Source organism: Pogona vitticeps, chromosome 5 (genome assembly GCF_051106095.1).
Source record: "Pogona vitticeps strain Pit_001003342236 chromosome 5, PviZW2.1, whole genome shotgun sequence".
Lineage (NCBI taxonomy): Eukaryota > Metazoa > Chordata > Lepidosauria > Squamata > Agamidae > Pogona > Pogona vitticeps.
Window position 1 is genome coordinate 1,669,604 of NC_135787.1, and position 19,873 is coordinate 1,689,476.

Here is a 19,873-nt window from a genome sequence, read left to right on the forward strand (position 1 = left end):
CACTCACTGAGCTGGCCAGGATTTCTGGGAGTTGTAATCCAAGAACATCTGAGGAGCCACTGCCCTAGATAGTCCCAAAAAGAGAGAGAGAGAGCTAAATTGTCATCTGAGGCCACCCTTTCTGTTGCATTCTCCATGTGATGGAGATGCAATGGCTTCAAACCTCCAAAGTGTAGACCTTGTTGTGAGGACCAGTAAACTGTGTCTCCTCATGTCGACCAAGCCCTGGTGGAAACAGGACTTCCCTTTATTCGTCTACCTTTGGAGATCTCGTGGGGAAACGTCTCATTCTAATTGGGCCTTCTGCACTCACCTCTATGGCTGTACGCTGAAGGACGGGTTTGATTCCTTGAGGCACCATGTAGATGTTCGGTTCTCTCTGCGGTGGAGGGTACGGGAGGTCTGAATCGGCAGACTGCAAAACGGGTGAGGAAAAGAAGCCAAACACACCCATGAAGAACCCGAGGCAAGCCCTGGAGCCAGAGGCCTCTTTAATCCATGGCCAAGCAGGCAGCTTGGGAAGCCCACCAGCTGGTCTGGAGTGCAACCTCCACCATACATTCCCCATCAAGGGACGTTCTGGGGCAGATGATCTCTGGTACTGAAAACAGTCTACACACAACTCCTAAGCACTGATAAATGGCCCTCTTCATTAATCTGTCCAGCCCTTTTAAAGCTGGCAGTCAACTCTACATCATATAGCAATGAGTTCCACAGTTTAAGCCTGCAAGGAAAGGCCTTCTATTCTTCCTGGATCTCCTACGATCTCAGCTTCTTCACTGACCCACTTTTCTCTGTGTGTTTCCTTCACATGGGCAGACCAATGCAAGATACATGCCTTTCGAAGAAGTAGCCCGTACCGCGGATCTTGCCTGAAATTTACTATGGGGCTAGACATGAGGTGGCAGCAGTCTCCCAATCTGAGCACCCTAGCTGGGTTCAACAGTGAAGATCTTCCCCACCCATCCTGAAACCCTAATTTCTTGTGCTTCACAACAGGAGCCTGCAAAGAGTCAAAAAACAACTCTTGGGTCTTTGTCCTTTTTAAAAAAATAAGAGGGGGGAATGGGGGAATGGGGGGGAAGAACAATGGCTGCCAGGATGGGGGGGTGACTTCACAGGCACTGGCAAATCAGTGTTCTGCCCACAGATGGCTTCTCCACATTCAAATCAATCAGTCTCAAAAGGGCAGGGTTTTGTTTTTCCCAAGGTCTGATCCTGGCAGATGAAAGCATACGGTCAAATTCAGCATCGTAAAACTGCTTCCAAACCACCCTAGCATTCGCCGCCCTTTCCCCGAGCAAAAATAATATCCCAAAGGTTCGTCTTGAACTTGAGCTTTTGGAGTTGAGAGGGTCTCAGGAGGAGAGGAAAGCCCGTAGGGGGAAAACAAGGGACCCCCTTAAACGAGGGCAGTTGGAAGTAATTTAGGAGGCAGCCACCCTTTCCAAACTTGAGTATTATTGCATTAAATTAAGGAGGCATATATATTTCAAACATCAGGTTGGGTTGTATTTATTTATAGATTCCTCCCTATGTATATTTCATCAGACTACAGAGAGGGGCTGCCCGGTGGTGGCCTGCCAGAGGCACTCGGGAATGGCGACGCGCTTGCAATTTTCCTCGTCAGTTGCCAGGAGCGGCCAAAAATCAAAACAGCTTGTTGGGGGACGTGCCTTTGCCAGCTCCACTCAGGGTAATTAGAACCACAGATGTCTCTCTAGAAAGGAAGACCCTGCCAGCCGCCAGCATCTGCCTGGAGGGTTCGGGAGGGTACACGGGATCACAGCCTGAACAGAACATTGATGCGCAGAAGCCCTGGAGGGATGTGTCTGTTTAAAGCCATCAAAAGCTGGTGCTCTCCTCCCCAGCTTCAGGGCGCCTCCGGGAGCCCAGGAGTCAAAGGAAGTGCTGCAGAGAGCTTATCATTAGAAGCAGACACTCCTCAAGAGCTCCAAAGAGATATGAATGCGATCGCAAGAGTTTTCTCCCTGCCCCGTTTGGCAGGCTAGCTCGTTTTCCTGGTGATTGGCCAGTTGGGGGGGGGAGGTCACCAGAGGCTTCATTGGGAGGGCTGGTCACTCTGTTTCTCTTAGGATGATGCCTGGAATAAGCAGGATAATGCTGCTCAAGGAGGGCACTGACAAAGTGGAAGAGCATCTGCTGACATTTCGGGTAAGGGTGTGCGGATGTACGCGACTTCTCCCAGAATGCGCCAGGAGGCACACGGAACTCTGGGAATTGCACTCCAAAAAAACACAAAACTTCACACCTTTGATTAGAGGACAACGACGGGCAGAACCACATACATACAAGACACCTGGTGTTCTGTAGGAAGCCCACCCGCTCAGTTTCACAGAAGACTCTGTCTTGCTCCGATTCTGAAATGGTGACTCTGTGTTTCTGCACACACCCCAACGGCAGCCCATAATAATGCCAGGGAAAACCAGAGACTGCATTTTAGCCAGCCGCTCCTGGGATCTCCTGACCAGCATGTTATGTAGTGGACATGAAGCTGTGTCCGGAAGCCACCGCTTTCAGCTTCCTGGGCCACACTGCGTATGATGCTTTGTAGGGATCCGAAACAGTCGTTCCCAAGCCAGCCAGCCAGCCAGCCAGGAGGGACTGACTACAAAGGGGGGCAACTTTTTGAAAGGAGGGCCAGGGCAGGCATCAAAGATGGGCATCTTGCCCTGGATGCAGGAACTGCTAGGCTGGCACCTCCCAGATGTAAGTTACAGAGTTTCAGAGGAGACTGAGGAGGTTAAAAGGACAAACGTTATGGGTCTTGCGTTTGCTGCTCATTTTCCAAGTTGCTCAGCAAAATCTGCTCTCTACCAGCCAGTTGGTGGCAGCTGGCGAGCGACCTCCCTCGCCCGCCTCCCTCGCCCACAGATCATGCGGCTCGGAGGACAGAGGCACTGGTGCCTCGCTGGCAGAGCAGCTCCAAAGGGAAAGCAGGAGAGAAGCCCACAGGCCCTCCGGCCGTCGCGTCGCGTAGGGAACCCGGAGGGCCAAGTAGCAGGGAGTTAAAGGCAAGGCAGGAGAGCTGGAGGGGTGCGAGCAACGGCCAAAAGGCATCATCTGTGGTGTTTCTTTGGACGTTGCCTGGAAGTGGCAGGCTGTCTCCTAACCCGGGGTGGTTATTGGAGGGAAACGCACAAGCGTTTGCAGGAGACACCCATGCGAATTTAACGGGACAGCTCTCTAAGCATTTTGCCCCGCTGGATCACGCCAAGGAAATCAACTGGACCAACGCACAGATCCTGACAGGAGATCACCGGATTCCTGCGGGAGCTCATAATAAGCAGCCTTGGTCTGATGGGTAGGTCCTTGTGCATCCGATTCAGATCTTTGGCGTCCCTGGGCGAGGGTTCCATTTTTAGCCCATCCCAGCTCAGTCGGATGGATCTGCCTTTGGCTTGGAAAGGCCCTCCTCTCTTGGGAGTTACAGCTCTGAGAATCCCTCACCCACCCTGGGCACTCGTGGGGTGGCGTGAAGGTGGGGAATGGATTCCACAGGGAAGCCATGGTCCAGAAGAAGTAACATTGCTAAGCAGTCCCTGACACACACACCCCCCAGATGATTTCTCAGAAACTTTTTGACGCATTTGCTCACACCCCAGGCGGTTGCCGAGCTAAGAGGGAAGAAGCGGGTGACCAAATGGGGGAAAAAATAATACCCATTGGAGAAGCCCTTCGTAATAGAAGGCAGGCGTGCACAGCTGAAGAGGGCCCGATCCGGCAGAGGCACAAGGTGGCGGAGAGAGAAAGCAAGAGAGATCATTACAGACAAGTCACACATCCACACAAGCAGTGTGTGACAGATGAGCCCCCTTGCATCAATGCATCGTTTCTGACTGATTGACCCCCGCTGTGAGGAGGCACTTCATCATCATCATCATCATCCGTCAGCTGCAGACTCAAGCCAGCCGATGCCAGGAACTGCCCGGCTTATAAGAAGGAGAAGCAACACACGGCCTCAATAACACACCTCTCTGTGGTCAAAGCACTCCACATGCATCATCTGGTTGGCATCCTTAAAAGGACTGCAAAAATCAGGTCCTTGTTGCTTACCATGATCATGATCACAATGGCCAGTTTCCAAGTTGCAGACGGGAAGGGGTGGATCAGAAAGGAAGCGCCATAGAGCTCAGTGGCAGGGCAGCCGGCCGGCAGAAGGCCCCTGGCTGGACCTTGGGCATCTCCAGGTGAGGCTGGGAAAGGCTCCTGCCCAGAAGAAGCCTTGGGGAGCCACGGCTGCCAGCCAGGGAAGGCAAAACTGAGCTGATGGGACCATCGGTCTAAGGTGCAACAGAAGGCACCTTCCCATCGCGACTTGCTTATATTCTTCTTTGCCTGCACCTCCTTAAAGAGAGACCTTGTGGAGCTAAACACAGGGGGCTAAATCCCATTGCTAGACCCATTGAACTAATAGGGCCTTGGTAAGACAACCCTAAAAATAAGTCCCGCTGGTTTTCCTGGGAACTTACATCTGTGGGAACGACGAGTGCGATTCAGGCTGAGATCTCTAGACATGGCTCCATGGGGTTGCACGCCACTCAATGGTTTTGATGGGAGGGGGTTATTCCAGATGGGTTCTCCCCGGTCATGCTCTCTGAGAGAGCAATGATTCTCTTTTTTCCCCCTCTCAATAGAGACTCACCTCATCCAAGACGGATAACTCTGTCTGTAGCATTTTCCCGATCATATGCAGAAACAGTCACGTACGGGAGACAAGAGACAGAGAGAGACAGAGAGAGAGAGAGAGAGAGAGAGAGAGAGGACAATTAGAAATCCCTGTGCATCATCCATAAAGCAACCTTGACAGCAGCACAATAAATGTTATACTTGATGGCTTGGTGGTATTCACCTGCCACCTGGCATGCATACACACACCCCATGGCTTCTGTTTCAAAAACTCAGCAGGGCCAGACGTGGTTAGTCTTCAAGCGAGAGACCCCCTGGGAATCCCAGGGATCTCCAAGTAGGGCTACAAAAGGATCCAGCCTGAAACCTTGAAGAATGGCTGTCAGCCAGAATTGGCAACGTTACTGGGCTGGGTGGTCCTTGAGGGTCCAGCTCAAGAGAAGGCGGCCACGGTCCTCTTCCTGCACTGCTTGGAGTGAACAAAGAGGTCCTGAACCAGTTGGCCAGTTTTGATTTGGAATGTGTGTATGCCACCCGACAACCAGAGAACAGAAGCAGATGAAGGACGGTCGATTGATTGATTGATTGATTGATTGATTGATTGATTGATTGATTGATTGATTGATTGATTGATTGATTGATTGATTGATTGATTGATTGATTGATTGATTGATTGATTGATTGATTGATTGATTGATTGATGTATATCCCGCCCATCTGGTGTGGCCGACCACTCTGGTGGCAAAAGCCTATGTGGTGTGTCCAAATTTAAATGATTTACAGGTCAGCAGCATGAGCAACATAGGGCATAAATATGCATAGCCAAGGATATACAGCTGAAGAACCACATGACTGGGCAATCCAGCTATCCTAGCTGTGGGCTTCTGGGAGATGTAGTCATAAGCACCTGGAGGTCACCAGGTTGCAGAAAACTGGTGCATATACACTAAAAGGCTTCAACAGGAGGCCCCCGGTTGCAGTCAAGCAGAGGGTGGACTTCTTGCGGGCTGCCGATGGTCCTGCCCCTCCCTGCTGCCCTCCTTCAACCCCTGATGAGCTCTCTAGTGATGGGAACCGGTGGGAGACACAGCACGGACAGATGCTGTTCCCGATGTCAGCACAAGTGGAAATGTCTTACCTCAAAGCCAGGGATGTGGTGGATGGCCGGCTGGAAAACAAAACAAAACACAAGTTGTTCAGCCTGGTTCTGACTTTCTCTGGAATGAAGAAACCCTTCAGGCCCCATTCCCACCTACACAGAAGAAGAGAGACGGCCCTCTGGACGGGCAACCTGGAGGAGGCTGTTCTCATTGGGCGGTGCTTCCCCCCAACATTGAGCAACCCAGGCTTTCTTGGACTGCAGTTCCCAGAAGCCTTCGCCACCAGCTATGCTCACCACGATATCTGGGAGCTGCCGTCCAAGAACATCTGGGTTGCCCAGGGTCGGGAACCCCTGCCCTGAAGCCACGGAAGGTCGGAGGGAATCTGCTCACTTGCTGCTTTCAGCCCCTGAACACCGTTCGAAATGTCCAAAGAAGACCCAAATCAAATGCCAAATGTAGGCACGCAAGCTTCTGAGTTCTCAAAGCTCACTTCGTGAACTCTCTCACTGCACAGACCTCACGTTTGCTCATCCCAAAGATGTACTGAATGCTTTTAATGGGTATCGTAGAGAATTATGGTTGTACGGTAAGCAGTGAGGAGGAATTAAACAACCTTGTAATGAGGGTGAAAGAGGAGAGTGCAAAAAACGGCCTGAAACTCAACATCAAAAAAACTAAGATCATGGCCACTGGGGATGGGGAAGGGGAAGGTATGGAGGCAGTGACAGATTTTACTTTCTTGGGCTCCATGATTGCTGCAGATGGAGACAGCAGCCATGAAATTAAAAGATGCCTGCTTCTTGGGAGGAAAGTGATGACAAATCTCGACAGCATCTTAAAAAGCAGAGACATCACCTTGCCAACAAAAGTCCGAATAGTCAAAGCTATGGTTTTTCCTGCCGTGATGTATGGAAGTGAGAGCTGGACCATAAAGAAAGCAGACCGCTGAAGAATTGATGCCTTTGAATTGTGGTGCTGGAGGAGGCTCTTGAGAGTCCCCTGGACTGCAAGGAGAACAAACCTATCCCTTTTGAAGGAAATCAACCCTGGGTGATCCCTGGAAGGACAGATCCTGAAGCTGAGGCTCCAGTACTTTGGCCATCTGATGAGAAGAGAGGACTCCCTGGAAAAGACCTTAATGTTGGGAAAGTGTGAAGGCAAGAGGAGAAGGGGACGACAGAGGACGAGATGGTTGGACACTGTCATCGAAGCTATCAATATGAATTTGGTACCAAACTCTGGGAGGCAGTGGAAGACAGGAGGGCCTGGTGTGCTCTGGTCCATGGGGTCACGAAGTCGGACACGAATAAACGACTAAACGACAACGACGAAGCAGTCTTCCTCTCCAGTCCCTCCTGCAAAAGACATCCGGACTCACCCAGGAGTCCCACCCCAGAGATGCAAAGCACGTCTCTCCACAAATACTGCAAAACCCTGTGTGCTCCGTGCCTGCCCAAAGCACCAAGACACTGTATGATCTTGGCAAGGAAGATCTTCCTGTAATGTGGGGGCACCCCTCCTCTGCCCTGAAGCCTCGGGCACGCCCCAGGGAAGGATGGAAAATCCAGCAGCTCACGTTTCCTCTGGAAACAGCAGCTCCTCACAGATTCTTCCTCCCCGCCTCCCCAAAGCACAGCAGGAGCTCAAGGGGCTGGTGGCAAAAGTCAACCTGGACTCCACTGTGGATGACGAAGGGACAAGATGCCTGAGGAAAGTGAGGGGTGTCCATGGCTAGAGGTTTCATCTACAGGAAGCGTGCTCCAGCCCTGCCAGTCTGGGAACGGGCAAGGGTCCACATAAGAAGAGAAGCCGCCACCTGCTTGGACGACAGCACCCCGAATCTCCCAACTAGCCGGGCTACTGGCCCACAGCCATCGTGTGACTGGGGCGTTCTCGGAGTTGTCATCCAATCAAAGCCATTGGTCCCGGCTTTGACCAGGAGTGGCTTTTGTGCCAGAAGATCTGCAGAAGTTGCAGAAGGTGCCAATTCATCACAGAGATGAATGCTAACAATTCAAACACACCGACTCTTCCTTGTTGGTACTCCTGGATCGTTCTGTGGCCTTGGATACCGTCAACCACAATACGGTTTAGGGATCATGGGTCCCATCCTTCACTGGGTCCAGTCTTTCCTTGATGGCTGATCTCAGATGGCACCAATTGGGGAGGGCATTTACACCCCTTTGGGACCTCTGCCTGGGAATCAGCTGTCTCCCCGATGCCTCTTAAAGGCCACTGTGAGAAGCCATACTGAGATATGGGGTTCGCTGTCACCAGTACACGGATGACATGCAGGTCTGTCTCTCCTTCATGTCACCCGCAGGTAATGCTGTACAGGTCCTTAAGTGCTGCCTACCATTGATAATGGACTGGACAAGGGCTAATAAACTGAAATGGAATCCAGATAAGATGGATATGTTCATGTAGGGATCCTCCTTGGGTCAGTTGGAGGGACATTTGCCTGTCCTTGACAGGTTTGCGCTTCTCCTTAAGGACTGGGTCCGTTGCTTGGCTGCATTCTTAGACCCGGCTCTCTCTATGGAGGTGCAAGCATTCACTCTGAACAAAGAGTGCCTTTCCTCAGCTTCAGTTGAGTGCCGACATGCCCCGCTACCTTGGGAAGAAAAGGCTCACAACAGTGGTTCATGCCTTGGTAAACTCTAAAACAGACTACTCTAGCACTGGAAGGACAGATCCTGAAGCTGAGGCTCCAATCTTTTGGCCATCTCATGAGAAGAGAAGACTCCCTGGAAAAGACCCTGATGTTGGGAAAGTGTGAAGGCAAGAGGAGAGAAGGGGACGACAGAGGATGAAATGGATGGACAGGGTCATCAAAGCGACCAACATGAATGTGTCCGACTCTTCGTGACCCCATGGACAAGAGCATGCCAGGCACTCCTGTCTTCCACTGCCTCCCGGAGTTGGGTCAAATATCATGTTGGTTGCTTCGATGACCCTGTCCATCCATCTCATCCTCTGTCATTCCCTTCTCCACACTTTCCCAAGATCAGGGTCTTTTCTAGGGAGTCTTTTCTTCTCATGAGGTGGCCAAAGGATTGGAGCCTCAGCTTCAGGATCTGTCCTTCCAGTGAGCACTCAGGGTTGATTTCCTTCAAAATGGAGAGGTTTGTTCTCCTCGCAGTCCAGGGGACTCTCAAGAGCCTCCTCCAGCACCACATTTCAAAAGCATCAATTCTTCGGTGATCAGCCTTCTTTCTTCACAGGATAGGCCTGTTTAAAGTGTCTGATGTTGGTGGCTGTGCTTCAGATGCTTCATGCACCAATTCTGGCTCTCTCACAATGTGGTCTTTCTCTGTCTTCCCTGCTTACTGTAAGTTGCTCGGTGGAGTTCTGGGCTGAGAAAATGGGTGACAGTAAAAACCGAAATAGCAAGCGAATACGTAATTCTCACCGGGGGGGGGGGGAATTTGCCGGCCTAAGCCAGAACATTCAACTGGCGGGGATTCAGGCAATCCATTCCCTGACTCCAAAGGAGGCTGTGTGAGTGGGGAAATGGAGAGACGCTAGAGGGTGGGAGGTGGGGGACTCCATCTGTGACCTCGCCTCCCCTCCCTGAGATTGTGGCGTTCCTGGCACCCGAACAGATCAGCTCTCCCCAAGGAGGAAGGAACACCACAAACGCAGCCTGAGTCATCTTTCCTTGGCCCCAGCCCGCCGGTAGGCTCCTTGCCCCGACTCTTCCCTGCCTCTGTACCTTCCGTTCTTTCGCTTCCTGCGCCTTGGGCTTCGGTCTCTCCCGAGCGAGCCCTCAAGACCAGGAATGGAAAAAATTAGCCGTTTTCCTTTCCCCTTTTTTCTTAACCTTGCATTCTGTTTGGGAATGATTGAAAATTTTGGCACATTCTTGAAAAACGAAATAATACAGGATTGTCTCTGATCAGCACCTGTCAAAGGCAACAGACAGGGCATCGGAAGGAAGACCCTGCCTGACATGAAGAGGCAGATGCCAACCTTGAGACGGATTTCCATCTTTAAGACTTCAAAAGGATCTCACGCTTCAGTTACGAAGACCCATCACAAAACAATAATTAGCTGATGTGTAGATTTCAGGAGGTGAGAAATGTTCCTGCTGCGACACTCACACACAATCAGCTCTTAAGTATTTGGCTTTTCTAAAGACGGGCTATTTGTAATGTCTGTTTCAACCCTAAGAACAATAATGCAGTCTTAAATTTAAAACACACACCCCTAGCAAAAGGTAAGTCTATAAGCAGCTTGACTTCACTGTATCAACAAATATGGGGCAGGTCTTTTGGAAAGCTGATGGGATAAAATACTGGAAAAATGTCGTTTAGAGGAGCGGCAGGATCTGTTTTCGATCATCCCAGGGTGCAGGACATGTAATAATGGGGTCAAGTTACAGGAAGCCAGATTTCGGTGGAATATTAGGACAAACTTCATAACTGTTAGAGCAGTACGATAATGGAACCACTTACTCGAGAGGTGGTGAGCGCTCTGACACTGGAGGCATTCAAGAAAAACTTTGACAACCACCTGGCAGATATCCTTTGGTGGTATTCCTGCGTTCAGAAGGGGGTTGAACTTGATCGCCTCATGGGCCCCTTCCAACTTCCTGATTCGATGATATGAAAGCTAACAGCTTTTAATTGTTCTAACAAGGGCAAACGGCCCTGAGATACTCCGCATTACAACAGATGTAGCTCATAACAACATACTGTTCCTGGGGAAATCCATTTTTCTGCTAACTCCTGAGAAGATTACAGCTAAACAGGGAACAGTGAAGCGCGGGGGGGGGGGGAGAGGAGGCCATAGTCCCTGCTAACCAGAAGGTCCCAGGGCTCTGACCCCTTGAGCCCAGGGGTCACTACACCACTACTGAAGTGTTAAAGGTGAGGCACATCTGGGAGGGAGGGGGAGAGAAAGGAGCCAGCCTCTACGCAGAATTTGGCATATATTAATAGGCAGGGATTTGAAGCTCCAAGTTTTTCCAAATTCAAAATGATCTAATTCTGGTCTCCCTCCTTTATATCTTCTAAAATGCCATATTCTCTCCACCTTCTTTGTTCTTGAAAATCTGGTTGAATTCTTACCAAAAATGTCCAGTCGTTTCCCCCATTCTTCCGCAAGAGTCACGTTTCCACCGCCACGACCAATGCACTCACCTTCTCTCGCTGAATCAGTTCAAAGGCAGCCAGAAGCTCCCCAGCACTCCGGCTGCCCTTCACGATGGGATGCCACGACAGTCTTGGCGTGCGCTCCATGCTCGGCCGGCAGATGCAACGGCCCATGAACTCATCAGCACCCTGCCCAAAACGGAAGAGGCGAGAGGCTGCTGGTCATACACATGACACCCTTTCCCTGAATTTTTTAAAAAATTATTACTGTTATTAAATATGCCGCTCAGTGTCTGAGCCGAGGCAGGGCTCTCAACCTGGCTGGCAAGGTGACCGTGCGAGAGGGCAAAAGCAGAAGACAATAAAATGCCAGTAAAAAGCGTTCAATCTTCTGAAAGGCATAGGAACCGAATCAGAGGGGAAAAATCGGAGCCCTTTATTCCCGCACTTTGAAAGGTTTTCCTCCACCATTGTGGGATTTCAGATGGGAGGCTCCTTGGGGCAGAGGCCCTTTCACAAGGTAGGCATCACAGCTCAGGCATCACATAACAAAGCTTCCAGGAAAGAAGCTCCAGAAATTCGGTCTCAGTTTCTGTCTGAGGCGCGCACACACACGCACACGCACGCACACGCACACGCGCACGCACACACACACTAAAAGCAATACCAAATGTCTTTTCCCCTTTTGCCCTTTTTTTGAGAAACTTCTGTGAAGATCACCTGCCCGCCCCCTTCAACCCCACAACGTCTCCATGCACTTACGTAGGTGTCGTGGTCATAAATCTCAACCGCGATGTTCGGTGGGGAGGCGGCCGTGTTTTGGGGAGCCCCAAAGATCTCAATCTCATAGAAGATCAAGGTCTGGTCCCAGGTGGGGTTCAGCGTGTTCTTGGCGACCACGGTCTTCTGGCTCTGGTGCAGGAAGGAGACGATGGCGTAGGGATCTGCAAAGGAGACAACGGGAGAGGAAGGGCGAAGGGCCCCCGAGTGAGGCCGGGGCTCCGGGTGAGCAGGCATCTTCTGCCGCTGCTCCAGGGTCCGGCCTTTGAACTGTATTTTCTGGACAGCAGCGGTGCTTGGAATATTCGTGAAACCCAGGAGGGGTAGGGACTCCCATCCTGAACTATCAAACTTAGGGATCTTCCGACACTATATCTAAGAACGTGACTCTTGCCGTAATAATGGTAGAAAAAAACAAATTCCCAAGAAGGTCATTTCTATATATATTTTATTTTCCCTAGACATACTCTTGCGCTCCATGATCACCGCAGATGGGGACAGCAGCCACGAAATTAAAATACGCCTGCTTCTTGGGAGGAAAGCAATGACAAACCTCGACAGCATCTTTAAAAGCAGAGACCTCACCTTGCCAACAAAGGTCCACATAGTCAAAGCTATGGTTTTTCCAGTAGCAATGTATGTAAGTGAGAGCTGGACCATAAAGAAGGCTGACCACCCAAAAATGGATGCTTTTGAATTGTGCTGCTGGAGGAGGCTCTTGAGAGTCCCCTGGACTGCAAGGAGAACAAACCTATCAATTCTAAAGGAAATCAACCCTGAGTGCTCACTGGAAGGACAGATCCTGAAGCTGAGGCTCCAATCCCTTTGGCCATCTCATGAGAAGAGAAGACTCACTGGAAGAGACTCTGATGTTGGGAAAGAGTGAAGGCAGGAGGAGAAGGGGACGACAGAGGACGAGATGGATGGACAGGGTCATCAAAGTGACCAACATGAATTTGACCCAACTCCGGGAGGCAATGGAAGACAGGAGGGCCTGGCGTGCTCTGGTCCATGGGGTCATGAAGAGTCAGACATGACTTAATGACTAAACAACAACAACAAAAGTACAAAGCTGGCATCTTATGAATTTCTGCCCTCCTTTCCGTGTTCAGGATCCTCAATGGACCTTCAAAACATTGTCCTCCAGCCTGAAGAAGGCCAGCCCAGCCTGCTGCCTCTTCCACGCTGCAACGCATGGAGATTTCCATCTCCATGGCCCTTTCCCTCCTCTTTACTGGCATTCCCACTAAAGACACACAGGTCTTTAATGAGCCAGACTGCTTACGATAGGATCGGCTACAGCAGGCAGGACTCCTGCTAGGAGAAGCGTGTCGGTCTTAGGGGTCAGTGGTTGTTTTTTCCAGCGTGAGCAATGCTGAATACATGGCAATAAACAGAATTTAGGAAACCCTTGTAAAAAGACTCTTTGTCTAAGCTTTCTATCTCCACCAGGTTTTATTTTTATAGCCATGGAACGCTTCCTCCGAGTGCTCCTTTATGCTTTGTTCCACCGAAGGGGAGCCACAATAGCTCATTGTGTCCCTGCGCCCTGTGTGTGGTGTTGCCCCTGGCCTCCCTCCATCCCGAAAAAAGCGACTCCCTCTCAGCCCAGCCAATGAGGAGCGATGAGATCACTCCTCCTGGAGCAGGTTTTAAGGCGAGGCAACCGGCACGCACACACGCGCACACGCCCCTCCCTATCACCCCCGCCCCCGAAAAAAATTATAAAAAATGGGAGAGACGAAAGAGAAGAACAGTCTCATTGTGGAAGAGAAAGCCGGTCCCGCAGGACGAACGGGAAGGGGGGGGGGGAATCATTCGCCTGGGCCCAGTTCAAAATTTGGGGTGAAAGAGAGTTTTCCGGGAAATGGTTTCGTGGTCCAGGGAGTCAGACGGCAGAAGCAACGTGCTGGGAGCGCATCCGAGGAAGGGCGCACACAAGAGAGAGAGAGAAAGAGAGAGAGAGAGAGAGAGGGATGCCGGCAGCTCCAGAAATGAAATCCCGGACTGCTGCAGCGTCCGGTTTTCCGATGGAAAGTCACCACGAGGCCCAACCAGAGACATTTCCAGGGAGAGATTCGGGCCAGCTTTCCTCCCTGGTTTATGACACCTGGCCCAGAAAGTCTCATTCGAGGATGTGCATTTGTGAAGGAGTGGGAGCCCCGAGGAGGGGCCGGATGCTGGGCTCTGTGACCCTTGGGGTCCCTCCCGACACTAGAGGTCTCTGATTCCATGAGCTGAGGGATCAAATGTCCAGCATTGATGCTTGGTTCCAGGCTTTGCTAAACCTTAAGGGCAACGGAGATCCCATCTTGGGGAGCCCCAGGGCTGGGAGGGAGGGGGGGTACGCTTCCAGGCGCACAGGTTGTCCTCACAAGACAACAGCCGGAGGAGGCAATGCAGCTGTTGGCCAGCAAACCTTCCTTGCACCCCTGCAGAGCGGGCCTCTCTGCAAATTCCTGAGCTGGAATGGGCAACCTACAGAGGCCGATGCTCCTCTTCTCCCAAAGCATTTCCTCAGCCATTAAGCCTGCACAAGATGGCTACAAGCAGAGAGGCAAATCCTGGCCATCTGTTTCCACCTCAAAACCGGCAGGTTCTAATCCTTGACATAGAAATCAACACAAACCATTTTGTGTGCCCTTTTTTTTGACCGCTAGTTTGGTGACACAGAAACAGCCACTGTGACGTGAGCATGCCTTTGGGAACCAGCGGGCCACACTGCCCCCTTCATCCCCAGTCTGGACGAAAGGGAAACCAGGGGTCAGAGACACCAGCAGCCCTCGGATCCGCCTCCCCGGCACCAAGGAAGAAAGCAGGCAGGCAGAGGAACCTTACCTGAAAAGCTGTCTTTATCCATGGCCATCAGGTCCCTCGCTTGATAGATGTAGCAACGCAGGTGGTACCGGTTTCCATCTTCAGTGAGAAAACAAACAAGCAAGAGGAGAAAAAGAAGCATCATTGGCCCATCTGGCTCGGACAAATGGGAGATGTGGTTAAGAAGACGCACGCCCCCCCCCCCCCCCGAAGGCAGGGAGCAGGGATGTGGTCTGGAGGATGCTGCGCCAACCGGAGGATGCTCTTTTCCTCTCAGGGCTGCAGGGAAGGAGAAAGTAACTTCTTTGGCTACAACGGCCAGAAGGCTGGCTTGTCCCATGGGCTGAGGGGTGCTGATAGTCCCAGCCAAAAATGTTGTTTTTTCCCCCATCTGTGTCCTGCAGTGCAGAACGCTTTCTGATTCCAGATGTTCTGCTGTGAGCTGGACCAGAGGGTGAGTTGCACAGTGGGGGGGAGGGCCGCCCTGACTAGAAGAGAGTGAGAGAGAGAGAACCACGAGGTTCAAGGGCTCCCCTCGAGCCACCATGCTCCGGTCTGGGTCGCTACAAGGGGCCTCTCCTCTTAGGGGTTCCTGAGCCCCAGGCCACAACCCTGACCCAAGGGGTGCCAGGGACCTGCCCCAGCCCCGAGCCACCTTACAGCCCTTTCCCACAGAGATCTCCCACAGCTGTGTTTGAACCACAGCTCCCAGAATGTGTCAGGAAGTCCAAAAAAGGAGAGGAACTTCTCCCAAGACCAGGTCTCAAAAACAGCGGCTGGCACGGGGCTCCAGGTAACAACCATCATCTCTCTCCATCCTGCGTAAAGCGGGGGGGGGGGGGTTGGGGGGTTGGCAGGATTTTGGATGCCTCTTCCTGGGTGGGTTGCCGAATGTCCCCCTCCAAAACACACACCCTGACACAGCAGGGGGAGGGGGGAACAGACCACCCTCCTGTCACCACCGGAGCCCAACTAACACCAGCCTCCACCCGCATGGGCCCGTCAGGGAGGCTGAGGGAGGGTCCACCACAGACGGACCACCGAAGCAGCTGCAAGAGGTGGCCAGAATCGCAGTCCCACAGACACTTCCGATCGCCGCACCTCTAGCTTTTTGGGGTGTCCCTGGAAGCGCTCGCGGCTAGTTCCTTTGCAGGACTACCTGGAAAGTTTTTCCTCCGTGCAAAATCTGAGCCTGAGGAGGTTTCGGGACTCATCAGGTGTCAACACGCTCTCCTTCCAGCTTCGTCTGTGCCCTGCGCCTGCACTCACCCACCCAACCATTTCGCTTCCCGAACTGAGGAGCAAAAGTACAGTCATTCCCACAAGTGCCCTTGCCACGTACAGTCAAAGATGCAGGAAATGGTGGGTCGATTCACCCCAAAGTTGAGCGTGGACACCGACTTCCCATCATCGCTCTTGTCGTCTGTCATGCCGCCCTGGAAGAGAAACCAGCCACGTTTTGTGTTCCAGCAGTTGAGAGCGTTTCACTGGGGGAAAGTCAAGGGTCCTGCTTGTAATCCTCTCCTCATTTCCCTGCCAGAGGACGGGCCCCACGCTCTTCCCTGCCAACCTAAGCCCCGTCTTCCTCCAGGGTAAGCCACCATCGACTACCCGCAGGGCTACCACGCGGAAGAGGGAGAAGGTTCTTCCTTGTGGCTCCTAAACCGGTGGATACAAAGAACAAGAAAGGATATTGTGACTAAACATTAGCAACAACTTCCTCACAGCGTGAGCTGGTTTGAACAAGGGAATGGACAGACTCAGAGGGCAGTGGACTCTCCTAATGGTAAAGGTAAAGGTTCCCTTTGACATTGAGTCCAGTTGTGTCCGACTCTAGGGCACGGTGCTCATCCCCATTTCCAAGCCGTAGAGCCAGCGTTTCTCTGTAGACAATTTACATGGTCACGTGGCCAGCACGACTAGACACGGAACGCTGTTACCTTCCCACTGAGGTGGTCCCTATTTATCGACTCACATTTTTACATGCTTTCAAACTGCTAGGTTGGCAGGAGCTGGGACAAGCGACGGGAGCTTGGATTCGATCTTACGACGGCTGGTCTTCCGACCTTGCAGCCCAGAGGCTTCTGCGATTTAACCCGCAGCGCCACCACATCCCTGCTGGACTCTCCTTAGCTGGAGGCTTTTAAGGAGAAGTTGGATGGTCCCCTGCTTGGGATGTTTCAACTGCTTTTCTTCCTCCTGCTTTGTCGGGAGGGGGTGGACTCCATGACCTTGGTGGCCCCTCCCGGCTACACAGCCCTATGATTTTAATCTTTCTGCAGCCTGAGAAGGAAACCAGTGGCTCTCTCTTAGTGGAGATTGTTAAGCCTAGCTGAGGCTTGCCTGCCTCAAACAGGGAGCTGAACTAGTTTAGGTTCCCCTCCAACGCTTAGATCCCACTATTTGCAAAGCACCTGCAGTGGCAGCCCTTACCCCATGGCGAGATCAAGATATGAGAGCATTTTGCAAATCCTGGAAAGGTAGCCCTACAGAGGAGGGGCAGGATCTGTCCTCAATCATCTCAGAGTACAAGACATGTCATAATGAGCTCAAGCTACAGGAAGCCTGAATAGCAGGGAAAACCTCTTAACTGTTAGAGCAGTACAATGATGGAAGCAGTTACTTCAGGAGGTGGTGAGCGCTCCAACGCTGGAGGCCTTCAAGAGAAAACTGGAGAACCCGCTCTCTGATCTGCTTTGACTTGGGTTCCTGCCTCGAGTAGGGGGGGTTGGACTCGATGGCCTTACAGGGCCCCTCCCGACTCAATTATTCTAGGATTCTAAGAGTCGTCTATCCGTTCAGATCCTAGAAACACCATCTTCTGGTTCAGGGTCTCTGGAAAGGCCTGGAATTCTGCTTTTGCTAGCCCCGTTCTAAAGAGAAGGAGCTCCGAGCGTTAGCCGTTGGCTCTATTCCGCTAGGAACTTTGGCCAATAAAATTAATGGAGGATAACGTCTGTTAATGGCATGCCCAACGCCGCAAGACCCAACTTGAAAAGGAACCCGGTGGCGTGCTTTTCGGCTCACCTCTTATTCCCAGATGCACAAGGTACCCCATGCGAGGAGGCCTTTTTTTATCACGTCCTAATTGTGGCATTTCGGGTGAAATATTTTTTGGCTGTAGAGAAATGGGGCTCAATGAAATGAACACAGTTCCTGGATTAACACAGGCCCAGTCTTCCAATATTTCCAATTATCAGATGTTTGGCAAAGGCTGGCGTCAGCAGCAGCCCTGGATGGGATTTCCAGACACCTGGACCCAGGGAACATGTCAGGAGCTCAGGTGGTCTGCCGATTGCTAGCAGAAGCGCCACAGCAGGAATAGCCATTACCGTCACGTGGCGGTGGAGCGAACACCTTGCCGTGGCCCATTTCAGATAATTAGGCAAGGCTAGAAATTTGGGGAAAGCTGTTTCCAATCTCTCTCTTCATTTCCTCCTCTTCGGGCCCTCTCCTCACCTTCTGGTCCTTTGCCCCAAAACCTTTCCACGTGCCCCATTTTCCTGAAAGAAGACCCAAGTTTGAAAGCGGTGCGAACAGCTCTGGGCTTACTTTTTTATAGCTTTTTCCACAATCACTGGGAAGCATCTGGTGTCGAGTCCCAGTTAGACGATTTTTCCACCCAAGGCTGCTGTGCGGAAACCTGACGGAGGCAGAGACCCGCACCTTTGGGCTTGGCTTGGAAAGGGTGCTTTCATTGTGAGCAACAAGCCCCGGAAGGCGCCCAGAAGACACGGCCAGCGGTCCTCCTGGGCACGAGAGTCTGGCAGCGGTTGTCCAAAAATCCCACTTTCCCTGCCTCCGTCTGCGTCCGCTCCTGCAGAGTCTTTTACACCCACTTTTCTAAGTCTGCTCTCTGGGTTCCTTTACGTTGCAGTCCAGGTGGTGAAGCTGGCTTGTTGCGAATAAACCTGAGGGGGAAGCGTGCAGTTTTCTCTGCATGCATCCATTGGGTACGTGTGCGAATCTGTGAATCCCTTGACCGAAAGCTGTTGTGCTTGATTCAGTAGGAAAGTCTCCGTTCTGGTGATGGAATCTGTCAGCGCTGGAGACTGCCGCCATGTTCCGAGCGTCGGCTTGAAGATTGCCCAGGTGGGCAACAGAACTGCAGTCTACCCACTGCGCCGCACGAGGCTTCTCTGCGAAGCAGATGCTCCCACGGGAAGCCCCCCCCCGACTCCCAGACCTGAGGCCCACAGCCTCTTCCTCTTTATGCTCACCAGGAACTGAGCGCCACGTGCCGCCCCCTCCCGGAGGCCCCATGGAGCCACCTTGACTGCTAACCAACCTCCCTGAATTTGTCTAACCCTCTTTTAAAGATGCCCAAGTTGGTGGACGCCTCCGGCAGAGAATTTCACCAGGCAAGTATCCATGGGGTGGGAAAAAGGCCTTCGTTTTCCCCTTTCTGTGTCTCCTGCCCTTCCACTTCAGGAGACACCCCACACACACTGAGTTCTCATTTCTGGAGACACAAGCCTCCTTCGCTAGCCCATTCACATCGCTTGAAAGACCTCTTCTAGGTGCCCATCATTGGCCCATCTCACATGGGAAGCTTGGCTAGAGAAGAGGGAGAAAAGCTGCCGTACATGACAAGCCGAGCATCTTCTCCACATCCTCCGTACCCAGTTTATGTGTGAACACAGTTTTGGGGCTGAAGTCTTGAGCCAGGCACACCATGCTATGAGTGTTTGCTCCCAGAAATCCAGTAGAGCCTGGCATATAGTCGGGCAGCTCCTGGCACCCTTCTCGCCCTCCGTCTCTGCCTGGCAACTTGGGCAACCTATTCAGAGGGACGAGCAAAGGCCATCAGAATTTCAGGGCCTCATGCCATGGTGGCATTTCCCCTGTAAAGGAAGCGACGCTTCAAAAACAGATCAAATCATACCATCATGAAGTTGGAAGGGGCCTAGAAGACCCATTAAGTCCACACACACCCCTGCTCAAAGCAGGAATCCAAATCAAAGCAGATCTGACACACGGCTGTCCAGGGTTCTCTGGAAGGCCTCCAGCGTTGGAGCGCTCACCACCTCCCGAGCTCATGGGTCCCGTCGTTGTACTGCTCGAACAGTTGTGACGTTTTTCTTGACATTTAGCCTAAATCTGGCTACCAGTAACTTGAACCCATTATTACATGCCTTGCACTCAGCGAGGAGGAAAAACAGATCTTGCCCCTCCTCAGCCTTTCAAGTCTTTGAAAGCTGCTATCCTATGCTTTCCCCCCCACACACACACCCCCAGTCTTCTTTTCTCAAGGCTAAACATGCTTAGTTCCTTCAGTCTTCCCTCACAGGGCTTGGTTTCCATTCCCTTAATTATCCTTGTCACCCTCTTCTGAACTTCCTCCAATTTGTACACATCCTTCTTGAAGGGCGGTATCCAGAACTGGACACAGTACTCACGATGAGGCCTAACCAGTGCCAAATAGAG

General features: G+C 51.9%; 1 protein-coding gene across 9 annotated transcripts in view; it reads right to left on the reverse strand.

Annotated features, from left to right (window-relative positions):
* Positions 1-19,873, reverse strand: part of DYSF (dysferlin) — a 148,936-nt gene that overhangs the window by 44,984 nt on the left and 84,079 nt on the right. For 8 of the 9 annotated variants that reach the window (XM_073002194.2, XM_073002191.2, XM_073002193.2 and 5 more), the window contains 8 exons: positions 15,789-15,882; positions 14,468-14,545; positions 11,612-11,793; positions 10,898-11,038; positions 5,789-5,818; positions 4,667-4,690; positions 3,684-3,725; positions 314-415 (listed from right to left, as the gene is read on the reverse strand). In XM_073002194.2, the coding sequence (XP_072858295.2) occupies positions 314-415; positions 3,684-3,725; positions 4,667-4,690; positions 5,789-5,818; positions 10,898-11,038; positions 11,612-11,793; positions 14,468-14,545; positions 15,789-15,882 (693 nt within the window). The remainder of the gene's footprint in view (positions 1-313; positions 416-3,683; positions 3,726-4,666; positions 4,691-5,788; positions 5,819-10,897; positions 11,039-11,611; positions 11,794-14,467; positions 14,546-15,788; positions 15,883-19,873) is intronic. The other variant, XM_073002189.2, reaches the window with a different exon arrangement.